We start from the raw sequence: 23,329 nt of genomic DNA, 5'->3' as shown, positions 1-23,329 counted from the left end.
CCCTTTTGCTGTCTTTTAAATTTTTTTTTTCACTGAAAACTTCTTGCGTTATTTGCAAATTTTCTTTGTGGAGTTCCATGCTTTTGAAAATTCCTTTCCTGTTTCTCCAGACATCTAAAGATCTCCCCCCTACTGTAGGATTTGCCTCTATGAGTGTCTTCTGGTGAGCTCTTTGGGAGCTGGTGATACACTCACTTTGTTTACAATTGCTTTCAGGTGTTTTGTCCCAGTCTTGTAGATCATGGGAGCACCTTTTACCTGCCTGCAAGCTAGTGGGTTACAGACCATCAACCCCATAGTTTCTTTAGGGGCAACAGTGAAGGAAGGGCTGTGGGAACCTGGGTGATGATGTGTGCAGGACATGCAGCAGCCAAGAGGTGAGGATGGGGTACCTAGGATTAGCCCATCTCTTAGGCTATCCCTGTGCAATGGCTCTCTGTTCTGGCTGGGAAAAACTGCTGGCTCCAAATGTGTTGGTGGCAAGGGAAGCAGGTTCCTGCAAGGAGGGAGCAGCTCTGGGGTGTCACCTCAGTCACAGGGCTGTCTCATTGTTCTCCTGCCTTTCTAAGACAGTGCCATTCTAGCTACTCTGGAAATGCTAAAGCAAAGAAAGTGGGTTATTGCCTTATTGTCTTGCAGCAGGGAGATGCTGAATTTCCCTACAAATCAAAGCCTGCCTTTTCAGGTCATCCTGCATGTCTTTTCTGGCTTTCAGGGCAACAGAAAGTTTAAATATCGCCTTTTTTTAATGTTGTTTCCCCCACACTAGACCTATTTCCTTGCTTCCTTTCTGCTTGTTGGCTTGCAGAGACAAATCCAGGTAGGCTGATGTGGGGAAGGCAGATGGGGCCATGCAGCACCTTCTCATGTTGGTGCAGTTGCAAAGCCCTCCCTGCACACCCAGAGCACATTGGCTAACCCAGGCTCTGTGAATGCGGTGGAATTCTGGCCGTGATTCCTCATCCATGTAAGTAGCCCAGATTTTTGTACGCGCTGCAACATCCAGGACAGGCGGGTCTCCAGGGCACCGTGTGTACAGCGCAGTCCAGCACCACAGAGATGGTTTTGTTCTTAACCATGCTGAAAATCCCATTATGTTATGTAAGTGTTTTGGCCATGCCTATGTGCTTTCATGTGAAATGGTGCCATTCTCTTGCCTTCCTTCTCTGAACTAGACATGCCTACATCAAAATCTGTTTGCTGAGTGAGAAGTCATTAGCGTTTCCAGAGATGATCTTCAGTGCATTGCTGGCTGATGCATTTGTTCTCTCCTCCTGTGTTTCTAAGTAGCAAAGAATGTATAACTAAATAATGATTTGGGGGGGGAGAAATTGGTAATGTAAAAAATAACTTGAATGAGATTAGATAAAAAAAGCACCATTCTGATTCAAACTCATGGGTTACAAGCATTTCCTGCAGGCCAGTGGGAATTGGAAAACTGTCTTTGTGGGTCTTTGAAATCTTAAACATTTCAAAAGTAAGACAATCTCTGTGCCTGTTAGAAAAACATTAGACAGTAATTAAGCTGTATTTTATCAAGCTGCTTTTTTAGGTAGTACAACCAGCAGAACAAAATCCAGCCCCGAGTTTACAGATAGGCTGCAGCACAAGTGTAATTTCTTTTATGCTGACATGGTGTTGCAGAGGTTAATACATTTTTAACTTGCTGATTTTGAACCCATACAGGGATTACTGTGATCTCTTAATAAGACATGTTGACTAGAGGAGATTAACCCCTACTATTAGAAGCTGAGCTAAATCTCTGGTGAAGGCAACAAGTTGAACAAAAATCTGTGCCACTGGTAAAGTCTGTGGCTAACTTGCTAAATGGCAAAATGCTTCATCTTCCTGGACTTAAAACAGACCTGCTCTGAGAAGGAGTGCTTATCAGACCTGTTTTCCCCTCACTGGTTGAATGATGGACTACAGCTGCTGGGACCAGGACCCCTGGTGTTCTGGGATGAGGGGGATGAGTTGGACAACGCTGGATATGAGCCCCCAGCCTCAGCAGCTGGTGATGAGGATGAGGAGGCTGTGAGTATTGCTGGGTGCTCCTACTTGAGCTCCAAACTCACTGAGCCTGGCTGGACATGCCATCATCACAGGGGTGAGACTGAACCAGAGAGAAACAGATGCAAAGGCTGAAGTGAACTGCAAAGAAACCCCAAACAATGCAAACTGGGGTTCCTCCAAAGCACTAGGGCTTAGGGGCTTGGAGTTTCCTTTTTGCCTTTGTGAAGCACTCAGTCAAGACTGATCAGCAAACATCACTTTTTGGTGAGGAACTGGAACACCTTGGCCCTCAGGTCCATCTTTTATTTTTCTTAGAATCGGTCATTTCCTGAAACAATGGTGTAGTTCAGTCTGTCCCCGGTCCTCCTCCAGTGAACTGTTTGTCATCCCAATAAAGGAAAAGAAATTACTCAGCTCAAAGCCAAGGCATCCTTGAGGCCAGAGGAAGAGTCATAAGAGCTGCAGCTCTTCAGCCTGGGGAATGCACTCTCAGATCCACTGGGTCTAGTCTGGTGCTTGCAGTCATGCTTAGTTGCTAATTAGCTCCTCCAGTCCTTTCTCTGGGAATCACGATAATGAACATAAAGAACTGTTTATTCTAAATGAGACTTCCCAAGGGTAACAGACTCCTCAGTGGCTGTAGAAATGGAAGGCAGGCCTGAGGAAACACCAGGGTGCTGTGGTTTTTGGCAGCAGTTGATAAACATTTCTTTGTGGATGGAGCAGAGCATGTAATTTACTGCCCAGCTCTAATAAGAGCAGATTTGGCTGTTTTGCTGTTCTTTTCCATTGCTGTCAAAATGCAACAGCTAAATCCCTCAGTTTCTAAATGAGAAACTGAACAGTTGACATTTTTGTAGGTAACAGCATAAAACTTACTGGACTCTCTGTGGAAAGTGAATTCATCAATTTTATAAGATCTCATATGTTCTCTTGACTGCTTTATCACTCATGGAGGGGCAGACCAGTCCTGCTCATCCTTCCGTAGAGGACAGTTGTTGTAGGATCAGAAAACACCTAAACAGGTGCACATCTTTCAAGCACAGGAGGCTTCAGCTGGACTTTGTGCTGGCTTTGCACTGCATAGGTGAAACAAAAGGGGATGATTTCAAGGCATGAGCTTACTCCTCAAGCTTTCATTCCTCAGCAGCAATTGCTCCGAAGATCATCCTCTGGCTGGAACTAATCATAGTGTCTGCTTTACTGGGATTGTGGTGATAATAATAAAAGCAAAATAAAAGTCCTATTGTCCCTGTTTTATCCCCAAAGCCATAGTACAAGGAAATATATCAGCACAGAGCAATGCCTGGGCAGTGTGATTGGATTCAGGCAGCTGCCCCACTTCCAGGCCCAAACTAGCATGTTTGAAACTGGCTTGGGCACCTTTGAGCACTACTGCACTATAGTGTGTGTGAACAGTGAATTGAATTAAGGAAAATTGAGAGAGTCGAGCTGTGTGGCAGCGAGGCCAGTACTCATGTCATCAGGTAGTGAACAGAGAAGTGCTTGAAGCTTCCTGGCACAAGCTGTTGGAGAAGAATCAGGCTAGTTAGGGTCTGTGCTTCTGGGTGGAGCACCTTCAGCTCCCTGACATAGATATATACAATCCACAGTGGGCTAGAAAAAATCCAGACATAATGACCAGAGAGAAAATACCCATGATTCTTCACCCCAGCCTGTGTTTTACAGTTGTCCCCTCTTAAACATCCACCAGCACTCTTGGATGGTGCAGAGTCCCCTCTCAGGGCTGGCACTGAGCTGCTGTGGTGCTCTGACCCCATCTTTTGCAGTACTGGATCATTAAAACATTCTGGCAGATGAAGTAGTTACGTTGGACATTGGCTGAAAAAGTACAGGCAGACAAGGATAATCTCTGATGGCTTCAAGCAGCACTGAAAGGGAGTTTGGTGTGCAGGGAACCATGATCAAATAAGGACACCATTGCACATGACAGTGACCTTGTGAACATGCAAAGGGGTTTGGCACTCACAGATTAAGAAAAGCCAGCATTAACCACATGCCGGCATATTTTTCACTGGACTTCTGTGATTCAGCATTTAATTACATGATTGTAGTCTGGAGGTTTTTTCCCAGCTCCATTTCTGGAAGGGTTTCTTGAGAGGTCCAAATACAATGATGTTTTAGTATTGCAGTCTCCCTGGCTTACAAAACAGCTGAATCCATAGGGAGAGTCAGAGGAGCTGCACAGCTGAGGGAACAGCTGCCCTTGTCTGCAGCTCTGCAAATAGAACTCCCCTAAGAGCTCCTTGAAGGCTGACCCATCTCTGGGGGAGCTCTGGGTTCACAATGCTTGGCTGTCAAACCACAGGCACACACCCAGCCTCTCACATGGAGTGATGCATCTGTGCATAGCAGTGCTCAGGGCTGAGGAGGTACCTCTGTGGGGTCTTCCTGCTCCAGAAGGGACATGGCTGGAGACTACCAGCAGAGTGAGCAAGGAGGCTACCTCCTCCTCTTGGTTTTGGTGCAAATTTCATCATTTCATGGCCTTTGACCACCTTCCCTAGGAGTGAAGCTCTGAAAGAGTTTAAAGAAATTATATAGCTCTGGTGAAAACTAGGGCATTAAAGCCCAGGTTTTCTCTGCTTACATGTCTCAAGCAAGGGCTTAGGAGTTTTGCCATGCCACCACCAGGCTGAGACACTCTCCAGAAGCATCTGTCCCTCCTGAGGAATACAGAGGCACCTGTACTCAAACATATTTGTCCCTGTGCATGCTGACATAGTGGTCTTGATATGAAATTCAGCTATTTCAGAGGAAATTGTGTACAGTTATAATAAGAAATGTGATGGCTTTAATTTTCCTGCATTCACAATGTGCTAACATGTAGAATTCTGTCCTGGTCCTTACATCCTGTTACAGCTGAAAATATATTCAGTCAGAAATTATTTTTCTGGTCAGGGTTTGCATAAGGATTTGAGATTCTGGTTCATGATAGGCACATTTTGATGTTAATCTAGTGTAAGCACCAATACTTTCGTTCTGTGAAAGAAAAAGAATGGTGTTTATTTGGTAGCAGTCTAAGGAATTAGAATCATAGAGTTATCAAAGTGGGAAGAAAAAAAATCTGAGTAAGGAGCTATCAATTTTCTTTATGTTAAACTTAGTTGCTATTTGCAGCTTTCATACCCTAGTGGTTAACATCATGGAAGTAAAAAACATATTATTACTACTACCACTACTAATTAAGAATGTGGAAAGGTCCAGAAATCCAAGACAGAGAAAAATAATAGAGACATATTTCTAAATGAATGTGTACATTTTATTTTGTGCTAGCAAACACCACAAAAATTCTGAATAGAAGCTTCAAGCTCTGTGTTCAAACAGGAGAGTGTGATGCTGTTTTCAGGTTATGAACCCTCTCTCACATGATGGCAATCATTACTGCAGAGCTCCAGTGCACTGGCTTTTGCTGGATCCTTAAAAGAATTAACAGAACTATGGCTTGGTGTTACCTAATGTCCTGGCATTTAATTGTTTCTCAGTGTCATGCATTGCTTCAGGATCTCTATGTTACTAAACGTTGTGCATTTTTCTTCTGCTTGCAATAGAATCTAAAACTTCACCTATAATGAACTACTCTGCTTAACATTGGGCCTTAACTTTCATTCAGTTTTTATAATTGCACTTTAGGAGATCCATCCACAGAAGAGTCGATGTGAGCAACAATAAAAAGCTCAAGTTAAATTTATTCTGAGTTATTATCTGCAATTGTGACAGATAATAGATACTGAATTTCTGTTAGTTTGTGATTCATTTAAATAAAAACCATATGTCTGAAGTCAGCGCCTTGGAGATAAGTCAGACATCTGGCTGATATTCCACATTTGGGAATGTAAATGATGCAGATGGTGAGATTGTAATACACACTGTGCCCATCGGGCTGTAACACTGATGAACAAGCACTTCATTAGTAGAAAAGGTGGGAAAAACATCCAAACCAAAATGAAATTTCTCAAGGAATGCACTCAATATTGATTTCATTTTGCAGCTTGCACTCTTGGGTTTGAGGGAGTCTGCTTTATGCCAGATGTCAAACCTTTATTCTGAATATGTCAGAGTGAGCCAGTTATATTATAGTGCTTTCAAACAGCCTTACAGAATCAGATTGATATCTCAGCCAGTAAAAATGTTGGGTTTTCTTCCTTGGAGTGTCTCAGAAATAAAAAACAACTTGTGAATAGAGTAGGAAAAAAAACAGCTAGTTTGTTTTATTCTGCATAAAATACTACCTCTAGAAAAGGATTCTGGTGCGAACAGTGCACTCAAAGACAACACACAAATATGACATGTAGATAAATTGGCGGTAATGTAGAAGCAATACAAAGAGACACAAAATGAATATTCTAAGAGGAACAGAAACACAAAACGGATGTTCTGAGGTATGAATCTAGCAATTATAATCTTGTTTTTGCTGATACTGATTTAGTATCAGGTCTAAATTTAGAATTGTCTTTACAGGCTAACACAAACAGATGTCTTGGGTGTACAGTGTGTTTACCTGCAAGCCCTTTTTTTGGATACAACTTGCACTTTCCAGGAAGAGCTAAATTTTACTCATGGAGAGCCAAAGTGACTATCGCCCACAGTTACACCAGTCACGATAAGTAGCAGTTGTGTAACTTTTGTGTTAACAACAACAAATTATCAGGCTTATGGCGCCATTCCAGTGAGGGCTGTGCAGGTAGGTTCAGGTCCTACCACAAGGACCATCCGTCCAAATATTTCTTAGGTATGAACAGGCATTATAGTAGCAGATATTTATGTTTTAATACCTGAAGTGTGCTAATGGTAAAGGAAGAACTAGAAGTGTGGCACTGAGCATTGTCAAGAAACAGCAATCTGACCCAGACCACCAAAATTAGCCATCAAAAAAGTGACATTGTGAGAGAAATACCAAAAGCCAATGGCAGAGTAATGGGGAGAGACAGGTTCCCACAGGCAAACTAGAACATGACCAGCAGCAAGCACGTCTTAAAACTGACACCCAGCGGGAAGTTTGCCCTCATTGTGGGTCACGGAAATAAGGCAGACAAAGCAAAGTCCCATCACTAGAAGAAAACAAACGTTTGCAACTGAGTTGAAAAGACCTTGCAGTCACAGACAAAACCACTGAATGTCACAACTGGGCTGGTTCACAGTGCAGTTGTTCAGGACAATCTGCAGGGAAGGGGAACCTGATGAAATGAGACAAACTGAGACACCTACTCAATCTTCCTGGGTAAATTGGTTAAGAACCCTGACTCCGTTCTCACTCTGGTGTCAGGCTTTTTTGCTTCTGAGCCCAAATGTTGAGTCTATTTTGATGCTCCAAATGCTAGTCACTCCAGTGCTTGCAGCTCTGAATTGCTGCCTGGAACTGGAACTGGAGCTGCATCAGCTTCAGCAGAGTAATCCCCAGTGTGCATTGGTTTTAGGAAAGAGTGAAGTAATACAAATCTTGCAGGCACCAGTATCTGGAAACAAAAACCCATTTTAATAGGAGGTATAATGAATACAATGGCAATTGCAAGTGCTGCAAGCCATCAGGCTTCCTCTCAGAATTCATCATGCTTGAGGCTCTCTATGCATCTGTCACAAGTTACTCTCACCAGCTCAGGACCATAACTTCACTGCCCATCTGAGGATGGGAGGGTCCAGGTTTGGGTTTGTGACCTTTCCTCTCAGCTCCCTTGTGCATCCCAAAAGGTTTTGCCTTCAGCAAAAGTCTCTGTCCCAGCAGAAAAGTTTTGCCCCACAACAGGCCCACTTTCCTTTGGCTCATTTCTACCTCTTTGCTCTCAGTGTTTCATAGCTGAACAAAGCAAAATGCTTCTTCATCCTGTCTCAGGCTGCCTGGATACCATATCTAGCAGCAGACCTCATCCTTATGTTTGTGACAGTGGGTTAGAGGGGACTAGAGGGTAGGAAAGCCTTTCAACTGGAACATGACTGCAAATATCAAGTACACAGAGTGTAATGGGGGTGAGTTGTTTCAATAGCATTTCAGCATCTCATGGAAGACTTGTGTTCAACCTCAGTAGGTAATTCAGAGCTAAAACCATATTCCACCAGCAGGATGAGAAAGAAGAGCAGCAGCCAATGCCAGTCACATTAAATTAGGCGATAAAAACAGGGAGTGGGGCTGTGGTTAGATCAGTTAGGGCATGGTGTAATCACTCCTGCAATTCATATGTGGCTAACAGGCAATTGGCTTAGGCTGGATTAAAAGCTGAGCTCTGAGTAGGACACAGTATGGTGGGGAAACACAGGGAAGTTTCTGAAAATAGCTTTGCTTTTTATGTTTAGAACTGTTGTAGTGCTGCTCATTTGCTTATAAATTAAAGAGTGGGATGCACTTGGCTTTGAGGTGGCACCACACTCCATGGCAAAATCACTGCAGCCCATAGCTGGATAACATTACCACTCCAGCCACTTTGAAGAGAGGACCTGAGTGCCCCATCAAAAAGCTGCTTTGTGAACTTTCCACTGGCTGCTGGCTGCAGCATAAGTGGAGTAGTCTCAGCTATCCAGACATCTCCAACACTACTGCCACATCCCAGATACCAGGCCTTCCAGTGACACCATATAAACAACTGCTCGTTCCAGTAATGCTTCTCTACTTAGGAAATTGTTTAAGGATTCACTCCATGCACTCCATCCTGCAACAAATAACCTGCAGATGTGTGGCTCCAAAAATAAACCTTGGCACTGGGGCCATGGCACAGCGTCACTACATAATTCAACAAACTTTCATACTGCGTTGTCTTAGAAATTAATCTTTTCAGTATGCTGGAAGTGGTTCATGGAGACAGATTCTGTCCTAAAAGAGACTACTCTGTGCATAGAAAGTGTTTTGCTATCATCTCTGTTGACAATAAACATGACTTGTGAACATGTTATGTTAAGAATTATTTCTTCTCTTGTCCAATTCATTAAGTCTGTATATTTAATAAGTAGGTTCAGCATTTATAATGTCTTCTCTAGGAACAATGAAACAGAGGGGAGAAAGAGAGAAACATCTGGATCAGTGAAACACTCTTGAAATATTATCTTTTTAGTATCTTTATAGATATTTCCAAGAGCTTGCACTAAGAACTTAGTTCCATTGCTGCTATTGATGTTGAAATTATATCAAAAAAACAACTTCAAGTTCTTGTTGCTTAGATGGTGATGATAACTGTCCAGCTCTTGTGTTGACAATACTTTAATAAAAAAATATTATTGTTCATATTTCGTTCAAGTTTTACTGCCTTTTTGGTCAGTTTTTCTTCTTTTAAATTGCCATTGTGGAAATGAAGTGGGAATAGGAAGAGAAAATAGTGATAAGGAACCACCAAAGCTGCCATTTAATTGCAATAATTGCAATTTAGCAGATCACCTTTATTTTCCTCTTTTTTTTTTTTTTTTTTTTTAGTTCTTTGTTTGTATCAATTTTTTTTGTAGTTTTAAAGAATACCTGCTAGTGTTACTTTTTGACTTGGTTATGTGACATTTCATACACTCACCAATAAGCTGGAGCTAACATGCTCAGCAGTAGGAGCACATTGTATTCAAGGGGAGCCCAAGGGATCTGTGTTTGCTCAGTCTGCAGAGGAGACAGCTAAGGGGAATTTAATTGGTGTCTCTCACTAACGAATGAGGAGTTACAGGGAAGACATGCTTGGGGTGTGGAGAAGGTGAAGCCAGACCTTCATCAGAGGTGCACTGCAAAACAACACAAACAAGAGCCACAGGTTGCAGCAGGGACATAAAGGAGAAAATGGGCAGTGAAGTGGTTAAACACTCAGAAGAGAGTCCCAGAGAAGTGAGGCAATCTCCATCCCTGAAGATATTTAACACTTGTCTGGGCAAGTCTCTGAGCAGCTCTCTGCTGTCAGGTGCACTTGGATCACAATCTTTCCTAAGGTCCCTTGCCATTCAAATTATGCTGTGAATCTATTTTTCTAAAATTATGGGGGTTTTGTTTCTGTTGCTTGGCTGAAACCTTGCCTTGAAAAGTCCCCTCAGCTGTGCTGAAGCAGGGTCATGTCCCAGTGACTCTAAGTCAGTTCTGGAAGGATAAAAATCCTTAGGAAAGAGGAGTTGTTAAGCACCCTTTTGTGATTCACAATGTATAAAATTAGATTGCTTTGTGCCTTTTGCACAAAGTGTGCTCTGAAGGGAGGAGCCATCACATACCCCTTATCTATAGATGGTGTGGAGCGTGACCACTGAAATTTTCACATTGTCCCAGAAATCAGGAGCAATCCACATAAACCTCTGTGCTCTGCATGCCTCTTGTTCTTTCACTATAAGCTTTCTACAGAGAGGCAAAGTATCCAAATGCAGATATCATCCTCCTCCTGTCAGTTTTCAGACAAGTGCTGGAAACCACAATGTCATCTGGACATCATGGAGAGCCAGTGTGGAGAGTAAGGGGCTCAAAGATGTATCTTTAAGTGTTTTTCCATGCTATTTGAATTCCTTAAAAGCTGAAAGCTTTGTGTTTGGCTCTCCCCACTTCTAGACTATTTAAGTTGGAAGTGTTAGCCTGGTTGGACTTATTTACTTACCTTTTCCTGGAGTGGAATTTCAAAAACCATTCAAAAAACAAATTAAAAGATCTATTAAATATCTGGATTAAATTTCTGAGTCTGTGTCTAGGGTGTAGATGTGAAAGGTGTAGATGGATGTTGTGCCTGGCGGGGAGTACAGGAGCAGTGGTACATATCATATCCCAAATCCATCAAAATGAAGAGTCTTGCAACTGTTTTAAAGACAAATTTCAGCAAGATTTGATCAAATTTATGTCTGAGTGATTTTCTGGAACTAGTCTTCCAAGAAATCCAATTGTAGCACATCCTCGGAGCTGAGCATATCCTCACCCACCATCCTGAGCCTTGGTTGGAGCCTGTTCCCAATCTGACACATGTTCCTGTCAAAGCTGCCAGGGATTGCAGCAGAAACAGGATCAGGCCCTTTAATATCAGCACGCCAGTGAGTAAATGTAGACGGAGTGACTGGCTTGTCTCTGAATGTTAATTGGGATTTATGTCCTGTTTGGAGATACAGCTTTAGAGATCTGACTTCCTGGCACAGTTTGTGTGATATGTTTTTCTGTGCATGCGTGCGTAAAAGGCACTTTCCTTTTGCTGTTTACCGGAAGGAGTTTATTAGACATTGCTTATGCAGCATTTTTGTGATCTTGTTGATGAAAGATGCTATATAAACAGGGCTGCATTGGACTGGATTCAGTAAGTCTAAGAGCTTGCCAGCAATTTGTTACTGTTTGACTCCAGTGACCGAGCATCAGCACAGCAGCAAGCCCATGAGTGCAGCTCCTCACAGTACTGCTCTGGCTCTGCCTTCCCTCATGAAATGGAATTTATTACTCCCTATCTTACATGGACACTTGGTAGGAAATTGGAGCTACAAAATGAAGAGTCATGGAAGTTTAAAAAATCCAAGAGACAGGACAGATGTGCTGTGATTAGTCCTGTACTCTGGCCCACCTTGGGTTAGATAAATAATTGAATGTGTGCCATCAGCAAAACATACTGCTTGCAGACTTGGAAGGAAATTTGGCTTGCAGTCCTCTAATTGGAAGTCAGAGATGGTGGAAAAAGGATTTTTGCTCAATTCTTGTGCTTTAGATCTCAAAGCAATGAGCTATTTTAAAACTCAAGTTTAATCTTGGATCATTTAAATTGATATTTAGTAGGCTACTTGTTCTTTGAAATTACTATATATTTATGAGAATGCATTATGCTTTGCCAGTTTATTAGATCTTTTATTAAATGCAAACAGTGCTATCATTGTATAAAATTCCTCTTTTTCTTGTCCTCAAATTCCATACCTGTCAAACATTGACTTGATTCTGCAGAATCTATACCAACCTCACCTGCAAAACTAAACAAAATCATTTTCTTGGTACAATGCCAGAAAAGAGAGCAGGACAAAGATGACAGCTGAGTCTAAGCAGATGAAAACAGTCAAAAGCCTTTTATTTAATCATTCTGCTATTTTTGACATGTTGTCTAGTGATAAACCACATGAGCATTCCCTTGTGTTATGAAAAAAACAACTATGAAATAAAAACCCAGGAAAGAGCGGAAGAAAGTACAGTCTAGCACTTGAAGGAATCTCATATGTGATTTCAAGGATGATGTTTACATGCATGTAAAATATTCAACAAATGGCTTTTCCAGTGGCAGCCGAGGTCATTACCTTTTCAAAGCTGCATAACGTTTTCCTGCTGAGAGTTTCCTTCTTTGCTTAGGGGACATTCGCAGGCAGACTTATTTTTGGACACTGGTATGCCAAGTGGGACACAGTTATGATGTTACCAGTTAAGATGATTACCAGTGCTGCCAGTTGGTCTGCTCTGCAGAAAAAGATGCTTATTAGCCTGTGCTTGGTCAATGTATTTGCAGCCCTGTGGCTCTGGATGGGCTAGGAATCGACCAGGGAAAATGTTGGTTCTGCCCCTGTTGCACAGAGTCATGGCTTCCCCAAAAGCATAGAACTGTGGTCTCTGTGGCTCATGTGGAAATCCCAAGTGCATCTTTATGTTTCACAACAACAGCATCTTTAAGTTACATATTGAAAGGGAGGATCACAGGAAATGTTTCCAAAGGTCTTTTTCTTCTGCCCAAAAGACATACAGAAAGCTGAGGTTTAGTTGCCAGTTCTTTCTGCAATGAGCAGAAGTTCATGAGAAATTTTTTCTGTTGTGGCTGCCTGCAGGGTTTTCACACCAACCCCTTTCTCTTCATCCTGAAAACCTAAGAAAGTCCAAAAATTATGGTCTTCTGGGAGTGCTGATCTGCTGATGCAGGGAGATGTGTTGAGAGAATGGTCTCCCTGCCTTGCTGTTGTTTCAAACCACTACTGAGCACCTCACCACATCTCAATTTACTTAAGTAAAACCACAAACCCCTTTGAGACAGACATCCTGCACTGTGCCCATGGAGAACAGAGGCCCAGGGTATCCTAGAAAAAGAACAGACTATTTTATTGGTGGCTAAATTTGCCAGACCTGTGAGGTTTTGTTTTATGTGCATCTTTCAGTTTCATGTAGGTCAGCAACTCCAAGCCCCACTGATACCCATGTGGGATAAAGAGCTTCTTCCACTCCTCAAAGTACTTTTATTCTCTTTTATAGAGGAATGAGCTTCAAGCATTCACAAACATTGTGTTCTGCAGGGGCTGTAAACCATCATATTGGTTTGGAAGGTCTTTTCTGCGAAGAAGGAACTACAGTTTATGCTCTACCACTATAAAAATGCCTTTGGCCATAAAAAGATGACATGAAACAGCACTTCGAGGAGGGGAAGGGTCAGTTAACAGTAAGAAGCAGCCAAGGAGCGTGTCTGAAAGCTTTCAAGAGCATCAGTCAGGGTCTCCCAGGGTAAGCACTGGCACAGCTCCTTAGAGTCAAGAGAGGTATGTGGCGTTTTCCAGGGGAGGATCTGGTCCCTGGCTTGCGTTCACACAAGAGGAGTCCAGGAACTGTGAATCTTATCAAAACCTTCCCATTAGCAATGACTGGAATGTAATTTCATTTCTGGTATCTGTCTTAATAGCCAGAGTTGAGCAAAAGAACAGATAGCAGGGTGCTTTTTTTTCCCCCGCTAAGAGAAAGAAAACCATTACAGGTCGGCAAAATTATTTGACTTTAATAGCTAACAAAAAACAAGACTTAATTTCACACATTGCTTTTACCACTGAAAATTTTACTTCTACAGAAATCAGCTGGTAAACTGGTGACTTGCTCTCAGAGGTCTGAGTTCCCCAGCATTGTTTAGGCAAATCCTGATGAGTCAGTTAAGAAAATAAAGAAGCACACAGGTACTCACAGCAGTCATAGGTGTTGCAGTATTGGAAGAATTCACTGTATTTGGATTATTTGCCCTCTGCTGTGACCATGACAGGAAGATCTTGGGATGGCCTTGGGCCTTGCATTACACCCACTGTGAACATAAATTATCTCTTTACAAAACTATGAAAAAATACTAAGTCTGGAAATCATGGCAAAGTGTATGCTGAGCAAGTGTCTGCAGGGAGGCCATCCCCTCTTACTCAAGATTTCGGTATGTGTCCCACAGAAAGGCAAACAAAAATAGAGTGCATTGCTTCAGTTTTACACCATGTCAACATAAATCTTCTCTCCATGTGAATTACGGCAAAACTGTGCACAGCTACTGAGCTGCTGTACTTGTGCTGCAGATGGGCTTTGTCTGTGCATGCTTTGGCAGACAAACCTGTTGCTCATTTGGATTTCGTATAGGAGAAAAGTGAATTTTCTGGTTGGTTTTGTTAGGTTTGTTTTTTAGTGAACCTTGCTGGCTTGCATTTTGCGATGTCTAATTATTTTTTGTACATTCATTTCTGTATTTTATATTTGAATTTTTGCTAAACCATTTATTTCTTAAAGCCAGGGTAATCAAAATGGAAACACCAGGCAGGAACAATAAGGAGAGGGAACTAACAAAGACCCTTTATGCAATTAGAAACACTGTGCCAGGTGTAATTGCCAGGTCTTCAGAATGCAGCACAAGTTCTTCTAAGTTCAAGTTATGATTTAGGCTGAAGAAGTCTGGTATTGAAAAAAGTTCTCACCTTTCCCAACAGGAAATAGGTTTTTTATTAAAGACATTTCCTGAGTGTATTATCATTGCTTTCTACTAGCACCAGCTTGAAAGAGCAGTTCTGATCTATTTAAGTCTGTATGAAATCCTAAGCATCTCTTTTGCCCCATAAATTGCAACTGATCTGACACTTATAGGTCAGAAAGAGTGTTTTGGAGAGGAAAGATTTGACCTGCCTGACCACCTATAGAGTTGCTGCATCTTCCAGTGGCATGACCTCAAACCTCAGCTGAGCTCTAGAAACTGTTCATATGTGCTCTCCTAGCCCCAGTGAATGGGAGGTAAAGTTCCTCTTCTTGAACTACCTCTGTCTGGGAGGAGTCAGCCTGGAGACTGACTGCCTGTCAGTATTTTAGTGATAAAGTAAAGAAAATATTTTATCCTAAGAACTCACTTTTGGGCTCAGCACAGAGATTTCTCTGTCTGCTTTGCTCCTAGGAGGCAAATATTTCTTAGAGCAGACTCTTCTCTTTCTACTTTTGACGTCTTTAGCAAGAGCTTCCTTAACATATTATGTTTAGTCTGAAACCAGTATTAAACTTGTATTTTTCTTCTTCTCTTTGCATTTCCCCTTTGTGTTCCCTTTTTTCAATCACTAAATGATGATCATGTATCTTTTTCATCATGACTCATTGCAGAGATTTAGAGCTGCCTCTCCAAAACCTCAATAAATGCATGGAGCAGCTGTTGTTATAACCCAGCTCACTGCCATGTTACTGCAAACAGATGCAGGTTAATTGTAATTTAAAATGTTTATCCTGTTATTGTTTGCATTTCTGAACATTTTCAGCAGCTGTAGGACCCTGAGAGACTCCCTCCCCTCTCACACAGTGTATTAATTTTGAGGGTTCAACATGCACTCGTTGGTGTCTCCGGTGTCACTGTGGTGGCCCGTGCAGAGCCGGAGGTGGGCTGCAGTGATGGCAGCTCTGCACCAGGTGGAAGCAATTATGGGGAAAAAAAAACATGGTCCTTGCTGGATGACTCACTGCTGATAGCTGCCAGATAAGCTGACTTAATAAAGCAGTGGCTTAATTAAGCCACATTCCTCCCATCTTGCCTCTTGTCCAGCCTGTCTGAGGCGATGCTATCAAGCAGCTACTGATTTGCAGGATGGGGCAGGGGTGCTGTGAGACACCCCTGTGTGTGTTGGGCACTCTGGGGGGCCTATGGGTGATGGGACACAGGGGAGCTCCTGGAAAGCTCAGCTCCTCTCTCAGTTTGCAAGGTAATAGGCCACAAATCCTGAAAAAAAGAGATAGATCTGCCACTTCCCTAGTCGTAGATATATTTATTGGTATCAAAAGTTTGACCTTAAATCCCGTCTTCTGGCACTTAGTCTTCCAGAAGTGCGGTGGTAGGAGCGCGTACCGCGCCACAACATAGAAGCATCTCAAACTCCAGAGCAGAGGAGCACAATATCTCCCTGTTTCTCCAGCAGCTACCCACCAGAAGAAATAAGGGGTGACTTGGCTTTGGGGGTGTCCCTATCCACTACAGATTTTCTTACAACCACAGAAGCTGGACATTGCATTAATCAAAATCATGGTACCCCAAACCGTCTGCCAGTTTGGGCTTATTATTTATCCTCAGTAAAGATTGCATGAGAATCAAAAGTTACTGTGTTTTTAATTGCTGAAGTACCCCATTAAAAGCTGCTACAGATAAAAGTCTGCCAGAAGCTTCATCCTTTGTAAGCCATATTTCAGGTTAGCAAATCAACCTAATTTTCCCAGAGCTCCAGGTTTTAGTGGTGAAGCTTCAAATACACAGCTGCGTGTTTGTGTTTCATGCATGGCCACATGTACAGCTGCATAGCAACCACCTCGCTGAAAGTTATCCAGTAGCTAAAATTATCAGTAGGAGCCCCTTCTTACCTCTCATTATGTATGAGATTGCTGCTGTGCAACGTTGATTAGACATGTCAGCCTGGACCTGGACATCTGAAAATGAATGTTGCTATTAAAATGCCTTTGCAAATACTCATGTGTCCATCATTTTGACTGATTTCACTTTAAGAATGTAGAAAGCTGAAGCATGCAGGAATCCCAGGGTTGCAATGTAATGTTCATAGAAACAGGTATTGTATTGTATTTCCTTTGCATTAACCCTAAAGTAGCAGTTTCCCTGGCAAAATCATGCTGATAAGAGTGCTATTAAGTACAGGCTGCACTAATGCAGAGATCTGTAACTTTCAACTGGGAAGAGATTATCATGTGGAATGTGGTCTGAAGGCATGGAATCCCTGTTCTAAACACTTATTTAAGTATAATTTAAAACTTCCACAATACAGAAAAATCTTCACACATCTAGAGAAAATATTTCAAAATCTCCTTATCAGAAAGGCTTGGGAAAATTCAAACAAAAATTTGAGAGGGACATTGAAAACAAGGAAATTGTTTCTCAAAACTGCCTTATCCCACTGTGGAACCCATTCCTGCAAGAAGTTGCTGAAGAGAGGGATTTTAGCAAGCACTTGGATATCAGCCAGGGGAACATGATTTTCTAGTTGTTTTAAGTGAAAGCTAAAGCACAGGGCTGTGCTTGCTTTAGGGCAATATCAGGGTGCCAGGGCAGCATTTAATGGCTGTAACCTGGTATGTGATGGGTTCTCAATGTACAGCTGTGGAAGAAGAGTTTGATCAGGACAAGTGGTTTGGCTTTTGGGAGAATCCAGTCAGGCAGATAAAACGTCATTTTAGCCACAAGAAAGCAAATGAATCCTGCTAAAAACCATGACCACAAGCTGAGAGTAGGGAGGCAGCTCCTGCTAGGCTCCCAGCAGGTAGCCCCTTACCCAGGAGTAGGTTATCATATCATCTGCTGACACAGGTCTTATTGGTCCTAAACCTGAAAATAAGGTGGAAATTCCATGGAGAATGGTACAAATTATGGAAGTTGTTGCTCCCTGTGGCTGGTTAGCTCTAGCTGGCACAACCCCACAGGCCAGAATCTCATGGCAGGGACGTCCTCCTCTCCTTGCTTATCTCCCAGCCCTCTCAAGCTGGGCTGTATCTTCCTCTGAAGAGCAGCTACAAGGAAGCCTCTTTTCTTTTGCAGACAGAAGGAGATCAATGTGCACTTGCAAAGCCATCAGCAGCGCTTGCAGCATATGAACGGCCTCCCCAATGCACCTTTGAACTCATTCCTCCTGCATTTGTTTGTCTTGCAGATAAAACTTCACAGCAGTGTTTGGAGAGAAGTCTAATGAGGCACCACTGTTTGTACAGCAAAGCAAAGCTTCCTCTTCAGATGTTCAATGCTCATTAGGCATAATTTATATTCCAGCTAATCTTAGGAAGAGGGTAAAATATGGAGCCAAAGTTTGTTTTTACATTGTTTGGAGAAATGCATTTGTTTTAAGCCGTCAGTTGCTACTGATAGTTAATTTAAATTCAACATAATGATGATTTGTGATGCCTACATGTTGTCCAAGGGAGTGTCATGTCATTGACTGACATGGCTTTAGCACTCTTCTGCATTAGTTATTGAATCAAAGGAAAAGAAAGAATGGATGGTTTCCCTATTTGGGAGATACTTCAGTATGTCCACAAAGCATGAAAAAACTATGAATTTGTAAAATACTGAAGAATTTTTTTCCCTCAGATTCATGTATACTTGATGAAAATAATGCACGGAACAGCAGGTTTTTTTCTTTTTCAGTAGCCCTGGCAGTCACCAACATGAGACCCTTTGAAAGTCACCAGGCCTCTGCAGTGGGAGACTCTCAGGATGATAAGGCACACAGACATTTGTAAAGGCTCCTGAGGGCTGCTGGGAGCCTTGGTGATTTAATGTGGTTTTCTGCCTAGAGAGAAAACCAGCAGGTTTAGCTGGATGTGTAAATGTGATTACAGGCCATTGTGTCAGAAACACTAATTTCTCAGCATTCAGACTTTGCTCATATCATAGACTCATAGAAGGTGTCTGATCCTATTGACTCTACACTGCAGTTTTACCTCAAACTATATAAGATATTCTCCCTTACTCCAGTTGAAACACCCATTATATTGAGTTTACCTCCACCAGGTTTATTAGAGGACAAGAAATGACTGATAACATTTATTCTCTGTGTACTCCTCGCTGAGACTTATCCCTTCCTGCTGGTTTACAATGTAGTGACAGATACCTGAGAACAGCCTTCACTGTACCATGAAAATGATTACCTGAGTTGTGTACTTGGATAGCACTGAGCTGTCCAGACAACATTCAGACAACACAAGAGAGCAGGATTTTTGGAAATTACTTGGGATATTGAGTGGGTCAGCGTTGAGGTACTCTGTCTCAGGCTCCTGAGGTGGCTGGACATGCTGCCATGTGAAATTCTTCCTGGGCCAGGTGGTGCATTTCCTGATTGTGTTCTGTAATGCTGAACTCCAACTGCTCAGGATCCTCCTCTGGTTTGGTTCATCACACCCACAATCCACTTATGGCTGTTTCTAAAGGCAGCACCAATCTATAGAGAATACTTTTATTTATTCATTTATTTATTTTATTGTTTTTCAGGAAAAAATGCTGTAAGGGTTATAAGTTTGTTCTTGGACAGTGCATCCCTGAAGGTATGTGATTTCACTGTTCTTACACATCATGTCCCCATGCATTTGTCTTTCCCCATCTACCGTCTCCTCCACATTGTCTGTTTGGAAGAGCAACCTGACAAAAGCACAGGCTTCACCCTATCTTATGTATGACTGTGGGGAGGAGCTGTTTCCAAGAATTGTTTGGAAAATAAAAAGATCAACAACTTCCAAAAGTGCTGCTTAGCATGCCAAGCCTTGATCTGCCCCTAAGTGCACATGGCTGCACAGATCTTGTGCCATGACCTGCTGCTCTGCACACAGAAGAACATGTTCTGCCCTTGGCTGGGTAGCTGGGAGAACTCTGTGCATCTTTCACGGATGATGGCTTTCCCTTTTTTTCCCTCGGATCTGGTACAGCTGACTTGTCAGTGCACAGGAAGATGGTGAGTAGGTGAGTTATTTCCTAAGGGCATGGCTTCCTAATCACCAGGGGCCAAGTAAGATGCAGATTTAATCACGACAGTTCAGTATGCAGTAATAAAAATGGATCTGCTTTGAATAAAACTGGCTCTGAATTTGTTGGACCACAGGAACTACCAGACAGGAGCAAGTGTCCAGAGATGACATGCCAATAAACTTTTTTTTTTTACAACAAGGAAGTTAAAAACTTGATCTGTGACAACATATTCTCATATTCTTCTAACTGATGATATATGGAAAGCCTTGATTTGGTCTGAGAATTTTCCTAGTTTGTCACTGTGATGTTTTGGGAAAAAAAGTGACAAATCAACATTCTGGAGAATCAGCTGGTTTTGAGTTGCAGTGTCCAGCCAAAAGGGGTTATAACCCAAACTCTAATCCTTGTGGGTTTGTTGTGGGTTTGTTGCTGTTGTTGTTTTTAATTTGTGTCTTCTTTGCTGCTGGCTAGAAACACTAAAACAATTGGTGGACTGATGGGGGTGGGGACAGGGAGAAAAAAAGAGGAAAACAACTCATGATGACCCTGTGCCTGGAGGAACTGTGTAGGGCTTGGGTGAAATTGGTATTCACACATAGGTCCTCATCCCATGGTTTTGCTGGGAGTTTTGTTTCAGTGTGTGTGATATCAGTGAAAGCTCCAGTGTGAGACGGACACTTGAAAGAGGCAGTTGTATGAATTGGAGGCAGAATTCTGAATCCTTTTAGGGTGGAAAGAAGCCAGGACTATACAGTCTGGCTTCCAGCTTTCCTATGGATTTAAGAATTTTATGTATTGGCTATTCACTGAATATAATGGATATAGCAAGAGAATTAATAGGAACAAAATAAAATGAGAGCTGTGGCAATTTATTACTTTGGCTTCTAATTCTCATCTCTTGAGATATTAGGTGATTATGAAAGCACAGTCCACTGACTTTGTCTAATCCTGTCTTTGAACTGCATTTCAGTAACCTGAGAGTTTCTGCCCCTAATTCAATTCTCTGCTGGCTGTGGCTTCTCTCCCTTTGTCTCTCCATTCCCTCTTTTCAGCTTTATCTGTATTTTGCCTGGAACTTCAGAGTCCACAGCAGTTGCTATAACATTTGAGACAATCTCAGGCCTTTGGTGTAGGGACAAGAAACATGATTCACTGAAGTATTCATTTCACTTACTCTGTTACAAGACATCACTTGGCTCTTCACACATTGTTTTGGCATAATCTTGACAGAGTAGCTGTATGAAATCCATATCTCCAAACAGACACATAAATGCATAACAGATGTGAGTTTATTAAAGCACATCTGCACCTTTTAATCCAGTACTGGCACATTAAGACTGTGAGAAGTAGTTCCAGTCCTGTCTTCTCTATGATTTAGCAGTGGCTGCAGGGAGGAGGCTTGACAGAGGTATAGATCCTCCCTTTTCCACCCTTTTATAGCTGCCTGGGGAACACACCAATCTCCTTCTGGGGCAGCTGTTCCTTAAACAGATTCTTTCCCAAAGATTTCTAGATTTGTCAAAAAAAAACCCTTATTGGTTTTCATCCTGTTATTTTTCATCTGCCCTTGAAAAGGAACAGAAATCAGTGTAGTACAGTATAAGTCTATGTCTCCAATTTCTGCATTTTTTCTGTTTTGTACTCACCTTCTCACTGTGGCTTTCAGCTGCAGGACCAGGCAGCAATGATCCTCAGGAAACACTGAGTGGATTTACTTCCATGTCTGATTCTTTCTGCAGCATCTCTTCCTGCTCCACCTGTTCAGCAAAGTGGATTAAAAAAAACAGCTCCTCACCTTTTTCTTCTATGTGATCTCCTTTTTCTTTGCTTTGGAGACTCACTGCTCCAGCCAAATCCGGTCTTGGGTCCTGTCTCATGGTGTCATAGAGTGAAGAAGGGAAAGATGCAGTATGAAGCAGTTTATTTTGGAGACCACCCTTTCTACTGCTGGTTTGTTTCCTGAGTTGGCTGTGGAAGAATTCAGAATAAAATACTCTATTACAGGCCAGCTATAGTCAGACCTGCTCTTTCCTTACTAATGTTGTTTCAAAAATTTCCTTGGTACAACTTTCCATGCTGTATTGTCATTTCTGAGTTCATTGAAACTTATACAGAGACATTTGTTATTCTGCTTTGACTTTTGCATTTTCCTAAAGTCTGGAACAGCCTGATCCTCATTGTATGGTTTTGATTCCTCCTCAAACTATATTTCTTAGGCTGGCAAACAAGGGGTTTGAACACAGGAGGCAATGTTCACCTCCAGTTCTGCAGAGCACAAACAGGTGGTGCAGCAGTTTTTGCCTAGTTTCATCTCAGTTGTGAGAACTATTTCTAGGGAAGTCATGTTACCTGGGACCAAAGCCCTGGGAATATGCCTCTGGGACCTGGGACCTGCCTACAGCCATTATGTGATCTGGGTTGGCTGTGTGGGACCACCATCAAGGGATATTTGTCCTTCCTGGACCCTTCCGCAGCTTTGTGTGAAAGTAAATGGGTCAATGGACATGATGGAGCTGTGTTGAGGTGGACATATTCAAAGACTGATTATATTACATTTAGTGACAGATGGATAAAAAGAACTGGCATTGTTTAGTCTAGAAAAAAGGAAGCTCAGGGGAGACCTGATAAGAGGTTTTAGGTATGTGAAAACTTGCTGCAAGGGGGAAGGTAAAGTGTTCTTTATGGCCGAGGAGAAGACAGCAAATATAATGGGCCTAAGTGTCTGGAAGGGGAGTTTGGATTAGATATGAGCAGAAATCTTTCTGTCTGCAAGAATATTTCATCTTGGGACTAGACTACTAGTGAGCCATATTGCCTAGTAGTCTAGTCATAGCCCTTAAGGAAAAGGGAAGCCAGTTTATGCATAGCTACTCCTGCTTGTGATGGGAGATGGCCCCTTCCAGCATTGTTTTTTTCTGATTTTGTTAGGGCACATCTATTCATGAAAGTACAGGGAGGCCAGAGCTTGTTTTACCTCTGCTCTGAACATGGCACAGACCAAGTCCAACACCTGAGTGGATACACTGGGTAAGGAGCAGCACATTCACCTCCATGCTGGACATACCATCCTGTTCTCATTCTGATTTTGTTTCAGCGGAAAACAAAAACTACAAACATGCCCAGGAAAAATACGAGCAATGCTTTAAAGTTTGTACTATTTAGTAGTGCCAAATGTAACAGGAGTTTACAGCCCAGCATCACCTAAAGAGTCCAAACTACCCCTAGACTGAACAGTTTGAATGCAAGAGTTATGTTTTCATTTCATGGCCCTGCACTGTTGGACACTGGTTACTGCAGGGGGTCCTAGCATTGCCATTCACCATTACAGCACTGTGGGCAGACTTCAAGTTGTGAAGCAAGAAGGAAAGAAAGAATGCCTGCTATTAAGGAGGTGACAAACAGAATGCTTGGCACTATTACAGTAGTATGTCTATTACAATAGTACTTTTTTTTTTTTTCTAATGGGTTCTGGTGTGAGATACAGCATCTTATTAAGTCTCATTTTGTGCTTTTCTGTATTTTGGCATGTTGTCACTTTTAACGTCAGTGCTAGGCATGTGCTCTATATACTTAGTACAGAAAATGTGTTTTCATTTGCTTTACCATCTCTTAGCTCATTTTAATTGTTTGGTGCAATCATCGTACCCAGAGGTATCTGCTAGTCATTAGGGTGAGTCAATAATGACTTTTAATTATATGTATGGAAA

At 42.1% G+C, this 23,329-nt stretch overlaps 1 protein-coding gene across 3 annotated transcripts in view; it reads left to right on the top strand.

Moving 5' to 3' along the window:
• CCBE1 (collagen and calcium binding EGF domains 1) overlaps positions 1 to 23,329 on the top strand; it is a 92,174-nt gene that overhangs the window by 52,123 nt on the left and 16,722 nt on the right. For all 3 annotated transcript variants that reach the window (XM_085566359.1, XM_021554631.3, XM_085566358.1), the window contains one exon: positions 19,152 to 19,204. In XM_085566359.1, the coding sequence (XP_085422485.1) occupies positions 19,152 to 19,204 (53 nt within the window). The remainder of the gene's footprint in view (positions 1 to 19,151; positions 19,205 to 23,329) is intronic.

The sequence above is a fragment of the Lonchura striata genome, chromosome Z, assembly GCF_050655825.1.
Source record: "Lonchura striata isolate lonStrDom1 chromosome Z, ASM5065582v1, whole genome shotgun sequence".
Taxonomy (NCBI): Eukaryota; Metazoa; Chordata; class Aves; order Passeriformes; family Estrildidae; genus Lonchura; species Lonchura striata.
Note: the sequence above shows the minus strand (reverse complement) of the source record. Positions and strands in the feature narration are given on the sequence as shown.